This window comes from Dromiciops gliroides, chromosome 2 (genome assembly GCF_019393635.1).
Source record: "Dromiciops gliroides isolate mDroGli1 chromosome 2, mDroGli1.pri, whole genome shotgun sequence".
Lineage (NCBI taxonomy): Eukaryota > Metazoa > Chordata > Mammalia > Microbiotheria > Microbiotheriidae > Dromiciops > Dromiciops gliroides.
The window spans coordinates 619320656-619343286 of NC_057862.1; the positions used below are offsets into that span (position 1 = coordinate 619320656).

The window sequence follows — 22631 nt, forward strand, 5'->3', positions numbered from 1 at the left end:
AGTGACTAAGCTAGGGATGGATCAGAAGACCAAATGATACAAGGATAGGCTAAAGAAACTGGAGATGTTTTGCCCAGAAAAGACAAAACCCTAAAAAGACCCTAACTTTTATTTTTATCCTTTTATTTTACTTTATTTTCACCCAATAAACCCATCCCTCCCTCTTCTTTTATCAGAGTAAACTACCCTTTGTAATTTAAAAAAACTTAAAAACAGATAGCTCAGTGTTTAGATAAAAGACCAGACTGGGATGTGACTTTGTGACTTGAAATCTAGCCTTATGCACTTACTGGATGTGTATTCCTGGGGAAATCACTTAGCCTCAGTTTGCCTCAATCTTCTCATCTGTAAAACAGGTATAATTATAGTACTTACCTCCGAAGGTTATTGTGGAGTCGAGATGAGATACTTCTAAAGCACTTAGCACAGTGCCTAGAACACCAAAACATAAACCATTATTTTCATTGTCACTAATTTTATTTTATTTTATTTTTTTTTTAGGCAATGGGGGTTAAGTGACTTGCCCACGGTCACACAGCTAGTAAGTGTCAAGTGTCTTAGGCCGGATTTGAACTCAGATACTCCTGAATCCAGAGCCGGTGCTTTAACCCGCTATTATTTTTAAGATAGAGAAGAAATCGTTGTTTGCCCTCATTTTTTGAAGAGGACCAATGACATCAGAAAAGTGATGTCTTGACTTGCAAGTAAACTGGATTTAAGTGAGGCAGAGCTGGGCGAAGTCATCAGCCTCACTCTCTCCTCCAGAGCCATCTAGGTCCAGTGACAAGACATAGATCAGGATGACTGGAGATAACCCCAGGTGTAGTGGGACTTCAAGGGCTAGCATATGGACAAGAGATTAGACTTTTTCCTATTTGACCTCAGAAGGCAGAACTATGAGCAACAGAGAGCAGAGGGGCTGATTTTAGCTTGCTGCAAGGAAAAACATCTTAACAATTTTGTAAAAAATTGAATGTGTTGCCTTGGGAGGCAATGGGTTCCCAACACTGGAGGTCTTCAAGTGGAGGCTGGATGGGCCACTTATGATGGTTCCTGTCCAGCTACGTGCTGGACGAGATGCCCCGAATGTCCTCTGAGGTCCTTCCCAACTTGGCCATCTCATGATTTCTGAATATTCTTTGAGAATGGATGCTGACCTAGGAGACAGAAGAGAGCAGCTTGGTTTGCAGAGCCCAGGTGCTGCTGGCAAAGCCGCCAGCCTGCAATCTCAGCTGGTGACCTGTGAACTAAGCTAATTTAATACAGAAGTCACTGAGCAAGAAGCAACCGGGAACTCTGTGGGCTGTGTCATCCTCACAGAGCGACTCTCCGGATGACAACCAGCCTTCAACCCAATTAGAAACTGTTAATTAGTTTTGTGTGCTGCACAACAGTTGGAGAAAAAGGTCACTTTGGTGCGTGCACGTTCTTTTTTTCCCCCCTCTCGTTCTCTCTAAGCCTCAGAACTTCCTCCAAGGAACAGTAGGAAAGCGGTAGGAAGCAGTAGAAAAAGAGCCATACTTATGTTCATATGCTTCTGCTCACAGCTATATCGTTGGTCCGAGAACTCTGGAGTACAGCAAGTCTCAGTATCTTTGTGCCTGCAGGTTTGGAGGAGGCAGATTATCACCCCTGAGTCCAGTTACCATGGTCAGTCTGGAGGTGGGGAAGTTGAAAAGAGAGCAGGTGAGAGGGAAGGAGGGTCCCTCCCATGGTCTAGGAATCAATGACAGTGTGTGTTTATGCCCCCCTCTGATGAGGACCCAGGGATTGCTGGAGGAAAATGGCAATGACTTTCATAAAGGACTTTTGCTCTTTATGGTACAACTTTCTTGTTATTCATCTGTCTTCCAATAGAATAGGGATTCTTTTTTTGTGAGGCATTTGGGGTTAAGAGACTTGCCCAGGGTCACACAGCTAGTAAGTGTCAAGTATCTGAGGTCGGATTTGAACTCAGGTCCTCATGAATCCAAGGCTGGTGCTTTTATCTACTGTGCCACCTAGCAGCCCCAGAATAGGGCTTCTTAAACCTGTTGTGCCACTGGCCCCTCGGGTAGTACAGTAAAACCTACTAACTCCTCAGAACTAGGTTTTTAAATGCATAAAATACACAAGACTACAAAGGATTGAAATAAAACTATCAAAATATAAAGAGAAAATGACCAGATTCCCCTAGAAATCTATGCACAGACCAGGTGAAGAAAACCCTACAATAAAATACTAAATCCTTTAGGGCAAAATTTGTTTTTATTTTTATTATTGTAGCTAGGAGGTATACTGGGTAGAATGCTGGACCTGGAGTCAAGAAAACCCAAATTCAAATTTAGCTTCAGACTCTTACTAGCTGTGTGACCCTAGCCAGATCTGCCTCAATTTCTTCATTTGTAAAATGGGATAATAAAAGCACCTACCCTCCAAGGGTTGGTGTGAGGAACAAGAGGTAATATTTGTAAAGCAGTAAGCACAGTGCCTGGCACATAGCAGATCTTATGCAAACGTGAACTCCTGTTATTATCTGACCTTGCTGGACCTAAGCTCTCTTATCTCTAAGATGAAGGAAATGGTGCCACCCTGCCCATATTGAAGTGGCATTAAGAGGGGGAGCTTACCCTCTGCTAGGACCAGAACCATTCAAACAGGGCCTGGGAGTTGCCTGACTCTTTCCTGCTCATGAGGCCACCGGTATAGTGACAATCAGAAAAACAATCATGAGCTATACATTAAGACACTCTCGTGAATTATGGTCCTTCATTAGGACAATCTTCATTTCTTTAACCTCCGCACCTGGAGTCAATCTCATGCAAGCCATTGAAACTCCTAGGAAATACAACCCACTGAAACAATTCAGGAACACAGATTTAGCCCTGAAAGATGCAACAGAAGTCACATAATCCAAGCCCCTAATTTGTTTAGATGAGAAACCAAGGCTTTTGTTGAGAAGTGATGTGACCCACTCAAGGTCACACAATGAGTAGCTAAGCCAGGATTCGAATCCAGGTTTTTCTAAACTCCATTTTTCCACCACAACAGCTGCTATTTTTTTCAAGATGGCAGATGGAAGAACCATAAATAGAACTGAAAGTACATTTTGATACCCTCACCAGGGAATTGGATCAGTCAGCTCCTTTGAAAGTGACCATGGAGAACACAGAGAAACAAATGTAAGAGGCTGAACAGCCAAATGGGCCCAGGCCTCACGATGCTTAATCAATACTACTTATTCCACCACTTTACAGAGAGACAGATGAGTACTGACTTCTGCTATGTCTTGGGGAGGCAGGGAAAGAGAGATTTCCTTTGTCATCCTAGGTGGAAACAAAAACAGGGCTTGGCACATTATGTTCCCCATGGTCTAGACTATCCTGCCTAAATCAGGTTGGGGGAGGGGACACGGTTCCCCCTAAAATGCCCTTCATGCACATGGTCAGAAATTAAACCAAGTTTCTCCTCCCGGAATGGCATTTACTGTGGTGACCTCCATTGCCACACAGATACACAAATCCATTTTCTTGTGAGTTGGTAACAATATGGTGAATAGAACATTGGACTTGGACGTCAGGAAGATCAAGACTCAACTTCTGCCTCTGACACTCCAGGACCACGGACAGGTCATTTCATTTCTCTAGTCTTCGCATTCCTCATCTATGAAAAGGGGATAATGACACCTGTGGTGTAAGGCTCACTGTGGACAAAGCATTTGGCAAATGGTAGAGCACAATATCAATGTAGCTATTTTCTTAAATGTCTTACTGGCACCCAGTGAGAACAATTCTGGCTCTTCCCTACTATGTGTAAGAGGATTTAATGTGTCTTTTGTCCATAAGTTGGAAGCCAAAGCTTAGGTCTGTCTAGAGCAAACTTGCTGACTAATTCCATCATGCTACCAGATTTCTCCTCTCTTTTACATTCGAGGATACAACTTATCTCCTTCAGGCTAATGCAGAATTGTTATTTTTTAAAATGCAGATAAAGAATAGATTGATGATGACTTGAGGATCCACATGTTTCCAACATTCCAGATGTCTAACAATCTTAAATTGTAGTGCTTGTGGTGACTACCTCAGGTCTTTTTTTTTTTTTCTGAGAAAGACCCGGGATTTCATTTGTGTGTGAAAACCAGCGACTGGTCTTGAATTTACAGTCAGAGGGAATTGCCTGGGACCCCAAGAAGGGAACCAATATTCCCTAGGCACACAGCTAGTATATACCAGAGGCAGATGTCAAACCCAGGTCTCTCTGACCACTGAGCCAGTGGCCTTCTCATCTATTGTGCCAAGTTGTATCTCATATGTGTAAAATTAAGTTGAGGGGTGAATGAAGAGATGTTGAGCATAGAGCTTTGGAGGTGATGAGGAGAATAAAGGCAACTTAGGTCAATCTCTCATTTTGCAGATGAGGAAGTCAGACCAGAGAATGATGTCTTGAACCAGCTAACACAGTTAGCTAGTCCAACCAAAAAGTATTTATTCAGCTCTTACTATGTACTGGCTACTGACAGAGCTGGGATCTGAACCTAGGTCTCCTGACCCCTCGGAGCAAAGGCTCAATGCTTCTTATAAAGACATCGACACAGCCTTCCAATTTACTGATTTGTACCCAGGCTTGTTCATTCATCAGGCTCTATAATAGAAGAGACAGGGAATGTGCTTCTGCATAAATGGAAAAGAAAACTGCCTACATGCTATAATTTAAGGGTCACCAGGGAGGACCCAGGCCCCAAACAGCCAGATCTAATAGGGAGAACACTGGATTAGCAGTCATGGATTGAGACCCGGCTCTGCCACCAATGCTCCATCTGGGTCACCTCAGGTGAATGAATGACTTTGCCCCTCCAGGTCTCAATTCTTTCATCTATAAAATGAGGGTATAAAATTTCCATGCCCTATGTCACAGAACTGTTATGAGGGCCAAATGCAGAAAGATGTATAAAGTTCCATGAATTTGAAAAGATATTTTATATACAGATATATATGTATACATATATTTACAGTTCATCCTTTATTGTCATTATAATTGTTCTTAATCAATGCTGCTGAGTCCATTATTAGTAATGTTTTTCTTTAGACTAGCCATTAACCTTCTCTAAATATCTTTATAAAAATTAACTTTAACTTCCCAATAAATCCCACCGGAGTGAATCATCTCTTGTAAGGAGAGGGACAGAGACAGAGAGACAGAGAGAGAGAGAGACAGAGACAGATGGGGGAATAAAAATAAGAAAGAGAAGATCAGGGTGGGGAAATGGGTTTGGAAAAATTAACCAACATTATTGTAGTCTAACCGTACATGTTCTGTGCCCATAGTCCCCTGCTTCTGAAGAGAAGGGAAATATACTTTCTTATTTCTTCTTTGAGGACGAGTTTGCTTGTTATAATTGTACAGCATTCAATTTTTGTTGTTATTCTTTCTGTTTATGTTGCTAGAATCATTTGGTATGTGTTTTTTCTGGTTCTGCTTAGTTCCCTTTGTATAAGTTTATATAAATCTTCTCATTAAGCATCATCTTTGAAAATGCACTTACTTGAGGACTGGAGATACAATTCTGACCTTTTTACATCCTGGTAGATGAGTTCAGTTGGTCACTTTCCTCCCTGAAAGGAAACTGAGTCAGTTAGTTAAAATATCTCTTTCTGCAGGAGGTCTTTCACAGTCCCACCAAAACTGCTCAGTGATGAAGCAGCACAACTGAGAGACTGATGAATCTGGATTCAGGAAGGCCTGAGTTCAAATCTCATCTTGGAGACTTACTAGCTGTGTGACCCTGTGCAAGTCACTTAACTTCTGTTTGCTTCCATTTCCTCAGTTGTAAACTAGGGATAACCTACCTCACAGGGTTGTCATGAGGATCAAATGTTATTAAGACTTCAGCACAGCACCTAGCACATAGTAGGTACTATATGAATGTGTATTCCCTTCCCTCTGAAATTATGTCCTATTTATATTCCATATATTTTATATGTATAGAGTTGTTTCCATGTTATCTCCCCCATTAGACTGTGAGCTCCTTGAAAGCACGGATCATGTTTTTCCCTTTCTTTGACTCACAGTACCTGATATACAATAAGCACTTAATAAATGCACCTTAGTAATAGCACCTACCTCACAGGGTTCTTGTGAGGGTCAAATGAGATCACACATAGAAAGCTCTTCACCAAACTTAAAGATCTATATAAATGCCAGCTCTTGTTATTACTGTTGTTGACTGACTGAGGAGGGGCTAAGAAAAGAGGCAGAGGCCACTGAAGATCAGTTTTGTCACCTCTCTTTTTCACAGAGGCCCAGGCTTAGGGCATGATTTCACAGATCTGGCTTGCGTTGCTCAATTTCTTTTATAAGTATCCCCTGGGCTCATGCCAACTGCCACTGGCTATGGATGGACCTGTCCTATTTTCAAGTCAATTTCTTAAAGATGGGCCTTCACAAGGCCAAGACAGAACCATATTAGTCCTTCATTTTCAAGTGTATGAACATCTCTTTCCCCAGGTTCAGAGGAAGATGACACAAAGAGAAACCAGAGAGACTGCTGGCTCACAGGAAATCCTTTGCTTCTCTGATGCCGACTTTCTGTTTGAATCTGTTTTTCAGAGACCTGGAGGATCTCTGAGCTCGAAAGTAACTTCAGAGGTCATCCACTCCAACCAGAGTCTGAGCCACCTTCCCCAGCAGGAGTCCACTCAGTTTCTCTCTGAAAACCTCCAGGAATGGGAAACCCATGAGCTCTTGCAATAGTTTTTCCACTTTGGGGAAAGCTTTGATTATTAGAGAGTTCTTGGGTTTTTTTGTTTTTATTTTCCTTCAGTAGGATGTAAAAAAAAAAATTGGACCAAGCATCAAGGAAAGCCTGGGTTTGAATCTTGCTTCCTATACTTACTAGCTGGGTAACCCCTCTAGCCCTCTAAACCTTGATTGTTTCATCTATAAAACGAGGATAATAATGCTCATAGCACCCACCACACAGATTTCCTGTGAGGATCAAATAAAATGATGTCAAGTACTTGATAGACCTCAGAGCCTGTTATCTATGCCAACTGTTAGTGTCAAATTGAGTGAAATCTACCTCTATGCAGCTTCAGTCCCTAGTTCTGCATTCTGGGACCAAGGAAATAAGCAAGTCAACCAGTATTTATTAAGTATTTACTCTATATCAGCTATTGTGCTAAGGGCTGGAGATACAAAAATGGCCTAAAAAAAGCCTTTTCTCTCAAGGAGTTCACATCCTGGGGTGGGGGAGGGGGGAAGGGGAGACAGCAAGCAACTTTATAGAAAGATAAATGTGAGGCAAATAGAAGGTAATCTTAGAGGGAAGGCAATAGCCAGGGGAATGACTGAGAAAGACAGAAAGTAGGAGAGTCTAAAAAGAAGCCAGGGAAATCAGAAAGCAGAGATGAGGAGGAAGAAACATGGGTGATCAGGAGTGGGGTACAGTCAGTGCAAAGGTCTGGAGTCAGGAGATGAAACACTGTGGGTGAGAAACAGCAAGAAGGCCAGCCGAGGCTACTGGATTTTGTAGATTCTAATAATTCTTCCCCATGGCATACCTTCAAATTCCTTGAAGGAATCTATCCACCACCATCATCCCCCAGCCCCATTTTCCAACACCCCCCCAGAAAGTCTTCTCTTTGCCAGTCTAGACATCTGCAGTTCTTTCAGATGACCCTTGAGTGGCATGATCTCCAGTCCCTGCGCTGTACTAGAGACTGATGTCCTCTAGGTAAGTTATGACAGTTCATTAACCTGCTTTCTAACTGAAGTCAATATCCCAGATATAGTCAGATCAGGGCAGAGAGTCCAATGGGAATAAAACCCTACTGTCCTTTTATACTGGGTCTCTCAATGTGGCCTAAGATCGTGGTAACTTCCCACCACCTTAGCATGCTTTTGAGATTCATATTAGAGATCCAGACCACTTTTCTATCCTATTGAGCCCATTCTGGATGTCAATCATTTTCATTTAACTCACTAGCCAGCACTGCCAGCTCTGAGTCATTTGTAGATCTCTTAAGTATGTTATTTATGGCTTTATCCGAGTCACTGATAAAAATGTTAAATATCCCATGGTGAAAGACAGGATTTCCACCCTATGCATCACACATTTGGATTAGGAGGAGGAGAAGAAGAAGGAGGAGGAGGAGGAGAAAGAAGAGGAGGAGGAGGAGGGGGAAGAAGAAGAGGTAGAAGACAAGAAGAAGAAGAAGAAGAAGAAGAAGAAGAAGAAGACGACAACTGGCATTATTAATTGTTCTTTGAGGATCGTGAACTGCCTTACCCATATTATTTTGTCTGATCCTCACAACCCCAAGAAGTAGAAATTATTATTATCACCCTTATTTTACAGATAAGGGAACTTGGGCTTCAGGAGATTGAGTGACTTGCCTAGAGTCACACAGCTGTTTCTGAATCGTTTGACTGCAGATACAGCATTTTATCCACTATATTGTCCTGGCTATTAGGACAGTTGGACAGCTGGATGGCTCAGTGCATAGAGCGCTGCACCTGGAATCAGGAAGACCTGATTTCAAATCTGGCCTCAGACACTTACTTAACCCTGTTTACCTCAGTTTCCTCATCCATAAAATGAGCTGGAGAAGGAAAAGACAAGCCAAACCATTCTAGCAACCTTGTCAACAAGATGCCAAATGGGGTCACGAAGAGTTGAACACAAGAGGAACAAATGAACAAAAACAACAATCTCAGGATAGTTGCTTTTCAGCAATGAGACAACTGGACCTGAGGTCAGCCATCTTACATCCATTTACACAGGCTCCTACATTTATAGAGGTTAATCTCATAGGAAATGATTTCACAACATGCTTGCTCTTTCTTGTTCAGTGCTCTAAACTGAATCTTGCCACCATAATATTCTTTCTACAATTCTCAAATTGAAAGCCAATTGGATCTGAATAGACAAAGTTTTATGCCTGGAAACCAAAATATTTTCCAATTTTTTCTCAAGTCCTCTGAACAACAGGACCAAAAGAAGATTTACAGAAAGCACCCGGGCTCTGTGGCCCAGCAACCTGGGCTCAGATCCTCTTCACTATTTGTATGACCTTTGTCAAGTCACAGCCTCCCCAGATTTCAGTTTCCTCACCCATAAAATGAAGGCATTGGCTTCTGAGGCTTCTGGTGCTAGGTCTATGGATTCAGTGATTCTATTGGCAGCCCTAAAATAGACAGGGTTTGGGCCCCTGAATCTATGCTGGACAGACAACCAGATATGCCCAGGGAATGAGAGCATCCCATGCCTTTAAAGAAGAAGGAGGGCAAGCTGCCTAACATGACTGATTCTAAAAGCCAATGGGAAATTGACTTCAAGAGTTTAGGGGTAATTCCCTTTACAGTCATATTAAACATGCTATAATGATCTATTTCCAAGGGGAAGGAAACTTTAAGTGGATGGCTGAAGAATGTAGTGGAAAGAGCTTGGGACCCAGCATCAGAAAATAGAGTTTGCATTTTGCTGGTTGTATGACCCTGCAAAAATGATTTCCACTCTGAGCCTCACTTAGCTCCTCAGGAAAACAAAAGGCTTGGCTTGGATCATTTCTAAATTTCTTTAGGTGCTTAATAAGATGTCTGTTGACTTTTGATTAGATTATGGTAATAAATCTATGGTCCTTGGAAAACCAGAGTATGTGTGTGTGTGTGTGTGTGTGTGTAGAACACTGGGGGGGGGGGGGTTAGGAAGAAAGGAAAAGGGTGACGATCTTGGAATCTTGGCACTCTTGGATGGGTCATGGAATATTTGAGGCAGAAGTGACCTTGGCGTTCACAGATGAGAAACTGGAGGCAGAAAGTTTAATGATTTGTCCAATAAGTAGGAGAGGCAGGAATCTCAGAGACCTTTCAGTCCAACAGTAATCCCCCACTCCACCCCATCTTATGGAACAGGAAAGTGAGGCTGACAGAGGGAGGAAAAAGGCTGCCAAAGATTACACATCTAATTAGTGACACAGCAAGGTCTAGAACCCAGGTCCCCTGATGATGAATCCAAGGTTATCTCCCGATCAGTTATCCTTAATCATAAGCAAAAGGAAATAAATTCATTTTGCTGCACAGACTAAAAGACTGTCTGTGTATGTTAAAGTTTAGAAGGTGAAAGAGCCGGCAAATACATGTTTCCCTACCACAAGAGTCAATTTCATAACAGCAAATAGAAATCCCAAATCTCAAAAGCTGTTTCAAAAAAAGAACACTGACTAATTTCAAAAGCTTTGTTTTATTCATTTGCCATGATACCATTTTCACATGGGCCTGTTTGCCTAATATTGCTGAATCCTCTCAGTGGAGAAGTTTCCAACAGAAGAGTTCTATTGGCAGAAATCCAATGGTGGGGGGCAGGGTGGGAGGGAGCAGAGCCAGCACAGAGGGGCAGGGAACTCCCCCACTTTGTTTGTGGACTGGCCAGATGGACTGAGCCTCAGCCTCGCTAGCCAATAATAGAACATCCCTGCTCTTTCCAGCCTTGCTCTTTCCTGAGCCTTTGCTGCTCGGATCTTCCTCTCAATAACACTGTCTCAGAGACCCACACCTACATACAGCAGAGGTTTACAGACTTGACTACAAAAAGGCAAAAACAGAAATCTTGCATCCAAATGCCCCCTGAGCAAACAAGAGCTTTAAGCTGACAATTTGAAAATAGAGACTGTGTCAGTGTGGGCACAGCAGTAACCATGACAGAAAAGACTCAGCTTTCACCCTTCTGGAGGCCTGAAGACGTAAGGTGTATGCTTGCCTCTGTGTGTGTGTGTGAGCGCGCACATGCATGTATGACTGGGGGAAGGCCTGGGGAGGAGCCCCATTGGCTCAAAGATGGAAGATGTTTCGGTGGCCTGATGATTTCCTACAAACAAGGATCATCCACTCCATCACATCCTGTCCCCTCATGGGAAGGAGAGGTTCAATCACAAGGCTGAATCAGAGATGTGAGCTAGGTTGATTAATGAAAGATATAAGGACCGTCTCGGCTTAGAAACAGGGCAACTGAACTACCTGGAGGAATGATGACGCTGGTGACAATGAGAGCTGATGTTTGTATAGTGTACTTTATACACATCACCTCACTCAATTGTTGTTTAAAAAATGGTTAAATATATCCTCTAGACATCTCTTCAGGGCTTTGATGAGCAAATGAAATATCTGCAAAGTGCTTAGCACAGTGCCTGGCATACCATAGGTGCATAATAAATGGTTGTTCCCTTGTCCTCATTTTTTCAGATGAGGAGACTGAGATTTGGAGAGACAGCATCACACAATGGCAAGAATGTTGGATTTGGAATCAAGTGACTTGAGTTCCAATGACTACCTCAGACATGGACAAATCATTTAATCAATGAATCACTCCATAAGCACTTATTAAGCACCTGTGAGAAGCACTGGGAAATAAAAAATATAAATTAAACACTCCCCACTATACATTCCATAGTGCCTCTCACTGCCCATTTCCTAATCTGTAAAATGGGCATCATGACACACTAACTTGTGGGATTATTGTGAGGAAAATGCTTTGTACACATTAAAGTCCTAAATAAAAAGGACTTACCATCATAACTATCATTATGGGGTTTTTTTGCCACGGTTCTGGGGCAGAGAGAAGGAGGTAGGATTCAAATGCAGGCTTCTCCTGACTCTAAGTACTGTACTCTTGCACCATAAAATGCTAATAATGTTCATTCACATTTCTATGTTGCCAATAAATCTTGAAAACATCTCCCTCTGGGGTGCAGCTAAGTGGCACAGTGGATAAAGTACTGGCCCTGGATTCAGGAGGACCTGAGTTCAAATCCAGCCTCAGACACTTGACACTTAGTAGCTGTGTGACCCTGGGCAAGTCACTTAACCGTCATTGCCCGGCAAAAAAAATAAAGAAAGAAAAAGAAAAAGAAAGAAAAGAAAAGATCTCCCTTTCAATAACCCTTTGAAGAAGATAGTGCAAAGATCATCATTACCATTTGCAGATGAGGAAAGTGACTTATTGAAAGATGACTATATCTCTCTTAAGTCTTCTCTTTTCTAAGATTAACATCCCCGGTTCCTTAGCTAGCCTTCTCAACATCCCAAGTTCCCTATTCTGGCTTTGCTCCAGTTTGTCAGTGTTTTTCCTAAAATTCAGCCCTCAGAGCTGAAGCTGGGATTCCAACTGGGGTATGATCATGACGCACCAGAGGGTGACTATTGCATCCTTCCTTCTGGATACATCTCCAAGCAAAGACAAAGAGAGAATTCACCTTTCTTCAGCTGCCATATGATGTAACACGCTGTCCAAGCAGTAGATGGAACCAAGGTTTTGGAATGAACTCCGGCACCAACAAAACTAGACTAGAAGAAGGGTGGCAAGGGACAGAATTGCCTGGGGTACTACTGGCAGGAAGGAGAGAGATAATCCCTTTTTGCAAATGTACATCATTTAATGCAAAAAATAAAAATGAACCAGTATCTTCTGTTCTCCATACAGCCCCAACTTGTAATTATTTACTTTGTACTAAGCAAGTCAAGGCTCATACATTCTAGTGAACACTCAGAGTCTCTGGGAGATGGGAACACACAGGGGACATGATTTTCCAACCTTACATTGAGCACACACACTCTTTGCCTTAGTTTTGCCCATAAGTGAAGAGGCTTGCTTATCTATAAAAAAATAAATTAAAAAAAAAAACTTTCACAAAGAAGGCCTGTAAACAAACAGAAAAATCTCAGGACTGTTAGGTAATGATGACTTGTTATTTTTCTCCGAGTTATTGGCTTTTGGTTTTAATTTTGGACGGTGGAAGTGGGTTCTAGAAATCCTTAAGTTTACACAGGTAGGAAGTAGAATAATTCCACCATGGACTTGCTTGTGATAGACACCTCTTCTATCAATCTCACCTAAAGCAAAGTGACTTAGAACCTGATTAATTGGGCCAGTGTAGACAGCTAAATGGAAAAAAATTCAGGTTGAAAAGCCTACTTTGGAAAATGAAGGGTCTGACTTAGTGATTTAAAGAGCTAATTAATCAGAAAGACAGAGCCACATAGTCTGGATAAGTCTGGATAAAGTCATCTAAGAAAAGGAGAGAAGAGAAAAGACAAGCGAGGAGAGGAGAGGAGAGGAGAGGAGAGGAGAGGAGAGGAGAGGAGAGGAGAGGAGAGGAGAGGAGAGGAGAGGAGAGGAGAGGAGAGGAAAGGAAAGGAAAGAAAAATAAGTTTTTTCACCAGTAGAAGTTACATGAGGCTTATTTGGCCTAAATTATACAATCATGAACTCTAAAGAAATTAAGTCATCTAGTCCAACCCCTCCCTGGCAAATGGATATTCATTCTCTGCTTGAAGAACCCCCCCCCTATCGATAATGGGGAACCCACTGACTCCAGAGCCACCTGTTTCCACTTTTTGGATCAGTTCTGATTGTGAGGAAGTCATTCTTTACATCAAGCTAAAGTGTGTCATTTCCCTCTTTCCTTTCTAGTTCCCCACCCCCACCCCCGGGGTAAGCAGAACATGCCTAATCTCTCTTCCACAGGAGAGTCCTTCAGATATGTGAAGACAGGTATTGTGCCTCCCTTCCTACTTCCTCCACTTCCCCTCAGCCCCCCATATCTCAACAATACACAAAGCAAGTGATTTCTCTGAAGATGTTCTAATGAGCTCGGTCTACATTGACAACCAAAGTGAAAAATTTCAGGTTGAAACATCTCCTTTGGAACCTCAGACACCTGGCTAAGATATTTACAACCCTCAATAATCAGAAAGACATTGTCAAAGATTCTGGATTATTTAGTTAAGAGGAAAAAAAACTTCTTTTCTTCTTCAATAGGAGTTTTTTGAGATTTCTATGTCTAGAATTTCCTGGCTGATCAATTCTCTAATTTGTCTGTATAGACAGTCTGTTATAATTATTACAATGAGATTGTTACTATGCATGTTTTGCTGAACTAAGGTCCAAGCAAATATGCTCTAGAGAGTAGGGCATAATGGCAATACCTGCCCATATTTCAACTGATGTTCATAGAACATCTTCTCAAAAGTCTATATTGAACCAAATCAAGAGTCATTTCCTCCTAAACATGAAAGGAGTACCACCGTGCCTACATTTGATAAACTATTCTTCTCTTCTCAGACTAGGCTGTAGTTGCTTTTCTCCAGAATATAAGGTATTTTCCCCCAGCCAATGACGGGGATTCCATGGCTGCTAAAATTAACTCTGACATGTCTGTCCAGTATTATTTTGCCCAGATGATGCGAAATACAGTGACCCTGCCCCAAATCAAGTCTCTGTCTGTCTTAGCCTTACATCTGTATTACTTCTGGGCCTGGGACTGTCTCTCAACAGTGAAAGGAGTCTGGGATATGCCCACCCTCTCTCATACTCAGTGCAGTAGGAAGGTATAGTCGAGTTGTTAATATCATCATTTCTGGGAGCACTAAACTGGAACAGTGTAGCAATGGAAAAGGGAAACGAGATGAGACACTAATTGGGGAAAAATATCACAGGATGCACCTCAGTACAGTCAGAAGGCACAAAAGGAGGCTGGGGTGGGTCAGAAGACAGGACTCCTTGCAGAAGTAGCAAAGCCTCCAAAACTCTAAATATACAGTATCACAGGGGAAGGAGAGAAAGGAGGAAGGAAGGCAAGACTCCTATAACCAGTACAGGTCAAGAAACAGTGTTCCCAAAACCATCTTGTGCCTGGAGAGAAAAATAAAGGGACAGAGTATATCCCTCCCCAAAAATTCACATTTGGTAATAATTCAGAGCTTTGGCACTACTGTAATAAACAAACATATATATATATATATATACATACATACATAAACAAACATATATATACATACATACATAAACAAACATATATACATACATACATACATACACTGAACACTGGGGTCTCACCAGAATGAGTCAAGCCCCTGGAAAAAAATATTCTTCCCCTCTACCCCCTCCTATCTCACCAACACTATTGAACTTGCCCTAATGGTTAGAGGTTCACCAAACACATAAATGGCATTCCCTGGAATTCAAAGTTAGCCCGGTAATAGCCATTGTCTAGTTCAATCTTCTAGTATTCAGAACAGATTATGCACCCCCTAACCCACCCAGGGCCCCAGCAGCAAAGTGAGAGGGAGAAGGCCATGTAGCCATTCCTTCCCCAAACAAACTCTTCTTGATTTCTCCCCATCACTACAACCCCTCTCCTGCCTTTCCTAGCTCGAACTGCACAGGAAAATCAGAATTTATGGTACATATGTTTGTGTTCCACTTAATAAAAAAACTCTATATTTTAAGATAAACTTTGTTAGTAATTCACGAGGTAAGTGACTATTTATGCTAATAAGGCAGAAATATATTCTCAAGCATAATGCATTACATAAATTTGAATGCAAAATGTTCCATTATGAAGTAAATACAGGTAATGCAAATAATAAATTACCTCTAATAAAAATTATAAAGGATGTGTCTTCAAAGGGAAAGAGGCTTCAACTTGCAACCGGGAACAGCTTAAAGAGAAAAGAATTAATAAATGGTGAATTACTCTGATGATTACTTAGCCCATAATTCACCTATTCATAAAGACTCGGAGTAATCAGACCGTTGTTTCACATCCTCAAATATGAGGCAAGACTGTTTCCCCAGCAATTCCACCCTTATCAGATTATCGCGTCTGATTCTATTAATTTTCTTCCATGAATCTGCTAACAGTGATTTGTGATTTACTTACCCTGCTAACTGATCTGAAGACTGTTAAAAGGATTTATCTAACACTGTACCTAAGAGCAGCTTAGCCAGAGCGATCAGTTACTCTGAACAATTCTTTCGCAAATCAATTCCATTGGTTTCATAGTTAAATTTAGGGAGCACTGTTTAGTTCTCTGCTATAAAACCGGAGGCCAGAAAAACAAAGGTTGTAGGGGGCTCTACTCAGTTTGATAATTCAGTGCTCACTGTCCATCGCATCTATCTATCTATCTATCTATCTATCTATCTATCTGTCTGTCTGTCTGTCTGTCTGTCTGTCTGTCTGTCTGTCTATCATCTGCCAATTCTCTTAAGTTAGATTCAAGTCCACATACCCTATCATCCTGAATCCTGTGTTAATCTTTGGGATTTGGGTAACATATAGGGTTTTTTTTGCACTGAACTCTAATTTATATACTTATTTGAAGCCACTATTGTGTATTGAGATATTAAGGTCTCATAACCTTACATATGTTTTTACACATGCTCCAAGAAAGCAAGCCATCCTCAACCTACTGCAGCAAATATTCACTGATTTCAGAAAGTTAAACCATACTGGTATGAATTGGTCATGGAGGTCAAGTCCATGGTATTCTCAATTAAGGGATATTATTCAACAGAGATCCCTGTAGTACAGATAGGGAGAGAATATTTAAAGGCAGAGGTGGGGGTAGCAGATCATATTATACTTGGATGAGAGTGGCATGGATAGATGGGGAAAGAAGTATTAGGCAAAGGAAGCCTAAAGATATTTAGTCTGTTATCCACCTGGAAAATCTGAAGGCTGAATAGTGCTAATTAAAATGACAGAATTCAATTGTCACAAAAGAAACCCTTCTATTAAGGGTATGTAAATGTTTAGATATCCCTCATGAAAAAAAAAACCAAACTAAACTAAATGATGAACTCTGAAACTGCAAAAGATGAGAAGGCATGTTATAGGAATGGGCCAGTCTTGGGACATCTAAAAGCTGTCAATGAGGTCGTCTTTATCTTAAGGAATTCAGATTGGCAGAACAGGACATGCAAATAAGAGGGGCATATTGAACAGTGGTGCCAAACAGTAAGCCAAGTCATGAAACGGTGCAGGTACTGCTGTTGATATTCCACGTCAACACATGCAGAGTCTTTGAGTTTAATTTACAGCAACTGCTGACAGTGGCATTTGGGAGGGTTCATAGAATGTTGATTCCTCTTTGTCTTCAACAGAGTTTACTCAGGAAACTCGGGAGTTTGTTGTGTATGTAGCTACCTTATATAATGCCTCTCCCAACTATTTAATGGGATGAGGATGATTTCTTCAAACTCTTATCATTAAAAAAATCCTATCCTGAACAATGGTAAACAGTATCAACATTACCAGTAGAGAGACTCAGATCGTTTCAGATAAAGAGATAAATGAGCACATTGGGGCCAAAAAACTGAAACCGCTGAAAACTGTAGCACTATCATGTGAAGATGCTAAAGGACATGCCATATTTATCTTATTTAGGGAAAGCCTAAATGGAAGAAATAAATCTTACCTTTTGGTCACATGATACAAGCCTTTAAGTTTACTAGATATAAAATCTTTACAAAACAAGAAAGTAAGTGGGGCCTATTTGATTGCACAGACGTCCATCTGAATGACAAATTAATAGACAATTCATTCCTCCTCACAAAGTACTAGTGGATAGCGACCTGGGTAAATAAAGGGAAGCCAGAACAGGAGAAAGTGCACATTAGTCTAGGAAATTGTGAAGACCAAGAATTTGGGGTGGATTTTTTTATAGATGCCAAGCCATTTGGGGGTAGTCCCTGACTGGTCCCCACATGGCTCTGACTACTACAAGTGAAAATGCCAAAAGGCCTAGCATAGTCCTGCAGAATGAGTGACACCCAAGGCCCTGTTATAAATAGCAAAGTATGCTGTGGGGTGGGTGAGCCGGTTCTGAAGTGCAATGTTCAAAGAAGCTGGTTTAATATATGACTAAGTGTCAGAAGTCAGGTTTCTGAGAATTACTTTTCAGATAAACAACTTTATAGCACTGCACTTAATCTTACTTACTCAAGACATCTCATTTATCACTGAATTACAAGTAACTTTAATTCTATTGATATTGCCATAAAGTCCGCTGGAAATCAGGGTTGGCAGTTTTAAAGGTTTGGGACCCAACTACATCGCAGCCTAAGGATCTCACACAGGAATCCCAAGGGTTCCTTCGACCGGTCCCCACCTTTGACAACAAAGCGTTAAGGGAACTGGGGATATGGGTGACTGGTGGAGAGGCACTCCTGGGCCCAGGGAAAGCCGCCCGTCGAAGCACCCCACCCCGATTCCCGATTCCCGATTCCCGATTCCTGATTCCTTCATGCAACAACTTCTTCAGACCCTTTCCCTATCCTCTCCAAGGATCTCCGACCCACACACCAGCTATTTCCTTGAATCAACAAAACTGGACACGCATCAATTTAAACTGACCTTTGCCGAAAGGTGGCGCTGTCGAGGTTAAAACCAAGTGCATCCAACAATGGTTTTCACTCCTCGCTCCTTTTTCTCGATTTTCAAATTTTTGTTCAAACCCCCTCCAACACACGCCAAAAAAAGAAAAAGGAAAAGAAAAGAAAAAAGAAAAAGTAAAAAGTAAAAATAAATATGAACAGCTTTCGATGCACTTAATTAAGCAAACCAAAGCTCCAAGAGGGCCCCGAGTCTTTCAATGGCAGGGTCCCCCTTTATACAGGATTCTTCCCCACACCCCTAAATCTCTGCCTTCCTCTGGCCTATCGCTTTAAAATTTTAGAAACAGAATTTCAGCATAAAGTCAAAAAAGAATCGATCCAATAAATTGGATTAGTTATTAGCTTGTGCAGCAAAGGGGGGGGGGGGAGAAGCATACTCTCCAGCACCAACAACACCCACCCCCCAATTCCCGGGAAATCAAAGAGCCCCATTTACAATTTAACCCTTGGCGGGAAGCACATGTGGGCGGGGGTTCCTTCTCCCCTCCATGTCACGATCAAGTACGAAATAATTAACTTAAATGAGAAAGAGCAAAGGGCATAACACTCAGATAAACGGAGGTCGGATTATACTTACACCAGGGGTGTGTGTGTGTGTGTGTGTGTGTGTGTGTGTGTGTGTGAGAGAGAGAGAGAGAGAGAGAGAGAGAGAGAGAGAGAGAGAGAGAGAGAGAGAGACAAAGAAAAAGAAAAAAAGATGGAGAGGAAGGAAAAGGAGAAGAGAAAAAGAATGGAGAAAGGAAAAAGGGAAAAAGGGGGTGGGTGGCCAAACTACAGGCAAAGTCTAGAAAGGAGCTCATTCCGAGTTCGGCTACTGCAACTCTGCAGCTGTTCCTGAGTTCTCGTTCTCTCTCTCTCTCTCTCTCTCTCTCTCTCTCTGTCTCTCTCTGTCTCTCTCTCTCTCTCTGTCTCTCTGTCTCTCTCTCTCTCTCACACACACACACACACACACACACACACACACACACACACTTATACACTCCCCAAGGGCCTTCAGCAGCCCCACTAGTGCATTCAGCCCTCTGCGCCCGAGAGTCCTCCGAAATGTTTTTAAAAAGAGAAAAATAAAATTTAACCAAGGGCTTTGACGATCCAGGACTCTGATCCTGCCCAAGGTGCTGCAAAAGCTGGCGACAGATTCTGGTCCCAGTATGAAATTCCACCTCCTGGCTCCCTGAACCTACTCCCACGGAACCTATGGACTCCCATTTCGTGCCCAGGCGTTGGCCTGGGTCCCGAAGCCTAAGTAAGCCAGGTGGGCAGGCTAACAGGCCGGGGATGGGCAGGTGGGGAACAACAGACAGAGGCAGAAAAGGATGAGCGACTAAGAAACTGGCAGGAGAGCTCTGCGGGGTAGGGAGACCGGGAAACAGGGTGGTGAGCAAACTGCCCTGATCTCCTGCAGCCAGAGGGACCTGAGATTGCATAGACGACTCCAAAGTCCGAGCAGAAGAGTGTTTGGGCTCCCGGTGCGGAGGGTGCGGAGGGTGCGGAGGGTGCGGAGGCTCAGGAGGAGGAACGAGGAGCACCGGAGGAGGATGCCCCGGGGCACCTGGCCTGCTCAGAGAGCACCCAGGCAGAGTGGAAAGCAGATCCGAGGCTTCCACAAAGCGGGAGGAAAACGTCCGAGAAAGAAACGGACAGTGAGAGCCAGGAGAGTCCGGTATGGCCGAATCGTGGAGAGCTTTGGGATTCTAAAGCAAAGAGAAAGCGGTGTGCCTTGGACTTCCCCAGGTCCAACATCTCTTTTTATCGATTCTCTATCCCTTTAATTAAAATCATTGCCCACCCCACCCCACCCCCCCATTCCCCGGAAGGATATGTCCAGGGAAGGGTTAAAAATCCTAGTCCCAGCTGACAGTCAGCTGATTGGCCTCTGATTGACAGCTCCGAAAAGTTTCCTTGTTTCTATACTATTATGCTAATAGGGGCTGGTTTTGAGGTCCCTCATTGGTCCGGAGTCAATTTCCCAGCTACGTCAGAACTGCTATAAAACTCAGCAATTGCTTTAAACTCTTCTTGCTGGATGAGCCTTTAAAATATTTTTCATCTTCTAGCCGTAGCCTGAGCTGACTTTTTCCCCCCTTTCGGAATTTGGGTTGACTCCCCCTCAGCCAGCCCCCTTCCCCTCCCCCCTCCCCCAGTAGTTCGCTTTCCTCCTGGCCATCCCCGCTGCACCTCTCCCCTGCACTTTGCACTGGGGGGAAGGGGGGAAGAAAAAAAGGAGAGAGCGAGAGAAAGAAAGAGGCATGAAGTGCTGAGCTCCCCTCTTCCATCCAGCCCCAGAAGCAGCAGCAGAGGCAGCAGCGGCAGCGGTAGCAGCAGCGGCGGCAGCGGCAGTGGCAGCAGCGGCAGCGGCAGCAGCAGCAGCAGCAGGAACAGCGAACAGCGCAGCACGCCCGCCGCCCCCCAGCCCAGCCCCCGCGGCCAGCTGCAAACCCCGAGAGCGAGTCCTCCCTATGCAAAAAGGAGCGAAGAGGTGTGGGAAGGGGGCGGCCCAAAGAGAGCAGCCGCCGCGCTCCAGGACGCATCCCCTGGTGTCGTAGAAAAGCCGAGTCCCGGAGAAGACAAGAAGGGACAGAGACTGAGACTGAGACTGAGACCGAGGCAGAGGGAGAGGGAGACTCGCACACACCCACCCACCCCAGAGGCGCACACACGCACAGAGACAGAGACCCACAGACCCACACACACGCGCGCGCACACACACACAGAGGCGCGCGGGGGGGAGGGGGGACGCGCTCGGGCGTGAGCGGGGGCCCCGGCCGGCCGGAGGGGGTGGGGAGCGGGGGCTTGCTGCGGGTGGGCCTGTTGGGCGAGGGGAGCGAGAGGCCGAAGCAGATCCTTCCCGGCAAGCTGGCTCACCCGCTGGCGACTCAGCACAGTTCGCTGGCTCCCCTTCTTCAGCCCATCTGGAGGAGCAGCGGCGGCGGCGGCGGCGGCGGCGGCGGCGGCGGCAGGAGGATGGCATCAGAGCTGGCAATGAGCAGCTCCGACCTGCCCACCAGTCCCCTGGCCATGGAATATGTTAATGACTTCGATCTGATGAAGTTTGAAGTGAAAAAGGAGCCGGTGGAGACGGACCGCATCATCAGCCAGTGCGGCCGCCTCATCGCCGGGGGCTCGCTGTCCTCCACGCCGATGAGCACGCCCTGCAGCTCCGTGCCCCCGTCGCCCAGCTTCTCGGCGCCCAGCCCGGGCTCGGGGAGCGACCAGAAGACTCACCTGGAAGACTACTACTGGATGACCGGCTATCCGCAGCAGCTCAACCCGGAGGCGCTGGGCTTCAGCCCCGAGGACGCGGTCGAAGCGCTCATCAGCAGCAGCCACCAGCTCCAAGGCGGCTTCGATGGCTACACCCGGGGCCAGCCGCTGCCCGGCGCCGGGGGCTCCCTGGGCGCCGAGGAGGTGGGCTCGTCCGCCGCCGCCGTGGTGTCGGCGGTGATCGCGGCGGCCGCGGCGCAGAGCGGGGCGCCCCACTACCACCACCATCACCACCACCCCGGGGGCCACCACCACCCGCCCGGCGCCGTGCCCCCCACGGCCTCCGCAGCCTCCGCCGCCGCAGCCGCCGCAGCCGCCGCAGCCGCCGCCGCCGCCGCGGCCGCCTCGGGCCCCGGCTCGTCCAGCTCCAGCTCCAGCTCGTCCAGCTCCAGCTCGTCCGGAGGCGGCGGCAGCGGCGGGGGCGGCGGCGGAGGCGGCTCGGCTGCGGGGGCCGGCGCCTTGCACCCTCACTCGCACCCGCACCCGCACCCGCACGGCAGCCTGCACTTCGACGACCGCTTCTCCGACGAGCAGCTGGTCACCATGTCAGTGCGGGAGCTCAACCGGCAGCTCCGGGGGGTCAGCAAGGAGGAGGTGATCCGGCTGAAACAGAAGAGGAGGACCCTTAAAAACAGAGGCTATGCCCAGTCGTGCCGCTTCAAGAGGGTCCAGCAGAGGCACGTCCTGGAGTCGGAGAAGAATCAACTCCTGCAGCAAGTTGAGCACCTCAAACAGGAGATCTCCAGGCTGGTCCGGGAACGGGACGCCTACAAAGAGAAATACGAGAAGTTGGTCAGCAGTGGCTTCCGAGAAAACGGCTCGAGCAGCGACAACCCGTCGTCTCCAGAGTTTTTCATGTGAGTTTTACACTCAAATTCAAGCTTGCCACCCTAATCAGTTCTCCATGTGAATGAGGTCTGGGCTTGGGGCTTGCTAGTCCAAGAACCGAGCTTGCCACCACCCAATTGTTGTTGTGTTTTTTCCCCCTTTCTTTCTTTTTCTTTTTTTTCCCTTCCCCCTTTTTTTTTTCTAAAAGCAACACTCACAAACCCAACATACAAAGTCCTTCCCTGAGTTTTGTGGTCGAAGTTGTTTGTTTTTGGTGGGGGAGGGAATGGGGCTGGCTCACTCGATTGCCAACCTTAAAATCTCC

General features: G+C 44.8%; 3 protein-coding genes across 10 annotated transcripts in view; 2 read left to right on the top strand and 1 right to left on the bottom strand.

The window, feature by feature from the left end:
- Positions 1–510: 510 nt before the first annotated feature.
- LOC122741363 lies at positions 511–19734 on the bottom strand. 6 transcript variants are annotated; one of them, XM_043984747.1, is made up of 6 exons: positions 18174–19734; positions 17236–17392; positions 15408–15474; positions 5522–5591; positions 1522–1601; positions 511–1157 (listed from the first exon to the last, which is right to left on the bottom strand). In XM_043984747.1, the coding sequence occupies exon 1, from the start codon at positions 19639–19641 to the stop codon at positions 18727–18729; it is 915 nt and encodes a 304-aa protein (XP_043840682.1). In that variant the 5' UTR covers positions 19642–19734; the 3' UTR covers positions 511–1157; positions 1522–1601; positions 5522–5591; positions 15408–15474; positions 17236–17392; positions 18174–18726. The 6 variants fall into 6 exon arrangements, with proteins under 6 accessions (XP_043840682.1, XP_043840681.1, XP_043840685.1 ...); XM_043984746.1 differs by having other exon boundaries at positions 1522–1656; XM_043984750.1 differs by lacking the exon at positions 5522–5591.
- Positions 19735–19752: 18 nt separating this feature from the next.
- LOC122739386 (RNA-binding protein with serine-rich domain 1-B-like) lies at positions 19753–20966 on the top strand. Its single transcript, XM_043981144.1, has 3 exons — positions 19753–19877; positions 20495–20864; positions 20931–20966. The coding sequence occupies exons 1-3, from the start codon at positions 19753–19755 to the stop codon at positions 20964–20966; spliced, it is 531 nt and encodes a 176-aa protein (XP_043837079.1).
- A 42-nt stretch (positions 20967–21008) lies between these two features.
- MAF (MAF bZIP transcription factor) overlaps positions 21009–22631 on the top strand; it is a 499487-nt gene continuing 497864 nt past the window's right edge. For all 3 annotated transcript variants that reach the window (XM_043984743.1, XM_043984742.1, XM_043984744.1), the window contains exon 1: positions 21009–22335. In XM_043984743.1, coding sequence (XP_043840678.1) covers positions 21179–22335 — 1157 coding nt within the window. In that variant the 5' untranslated portion in view covers positions 21009–21178. The remainder of the gene's footprint in view (positions 22336–22631) is intronic.

Bases quoted from the DNA above. Each gene is read 5' to 3' on its own strand.
- LOC122739386 (XM_043981144.1), top strand. From the start codon at position 19,753: ATGCCCCGGGGCACCTGGCCTGCTCAGAGAGCACCCAGGCAGAGTGGA. The intron at 19,878-20,494 runs GTATGGCCGAAT...TCTTCCATCCAG, and splicing joins GTGAGAGCCAGGAGAGTCCG to CCCCAGAAGCAGCAGCAGAG. The intron at 20,865-20,930 runs GCGCACACACGC...ACACACACAGAG, and splicing joins CACACCCACCCACCCCAGAG to GCGCGCGGGGGGGAGGGGGG.
- LOC122741363 (XM_043984751.1), bottom strand. From the start codon at position 19,641: ATGCAATCTCAGGTCCCTCTGGCTGCAGGAGATCAGGGCAGTTTGCTC.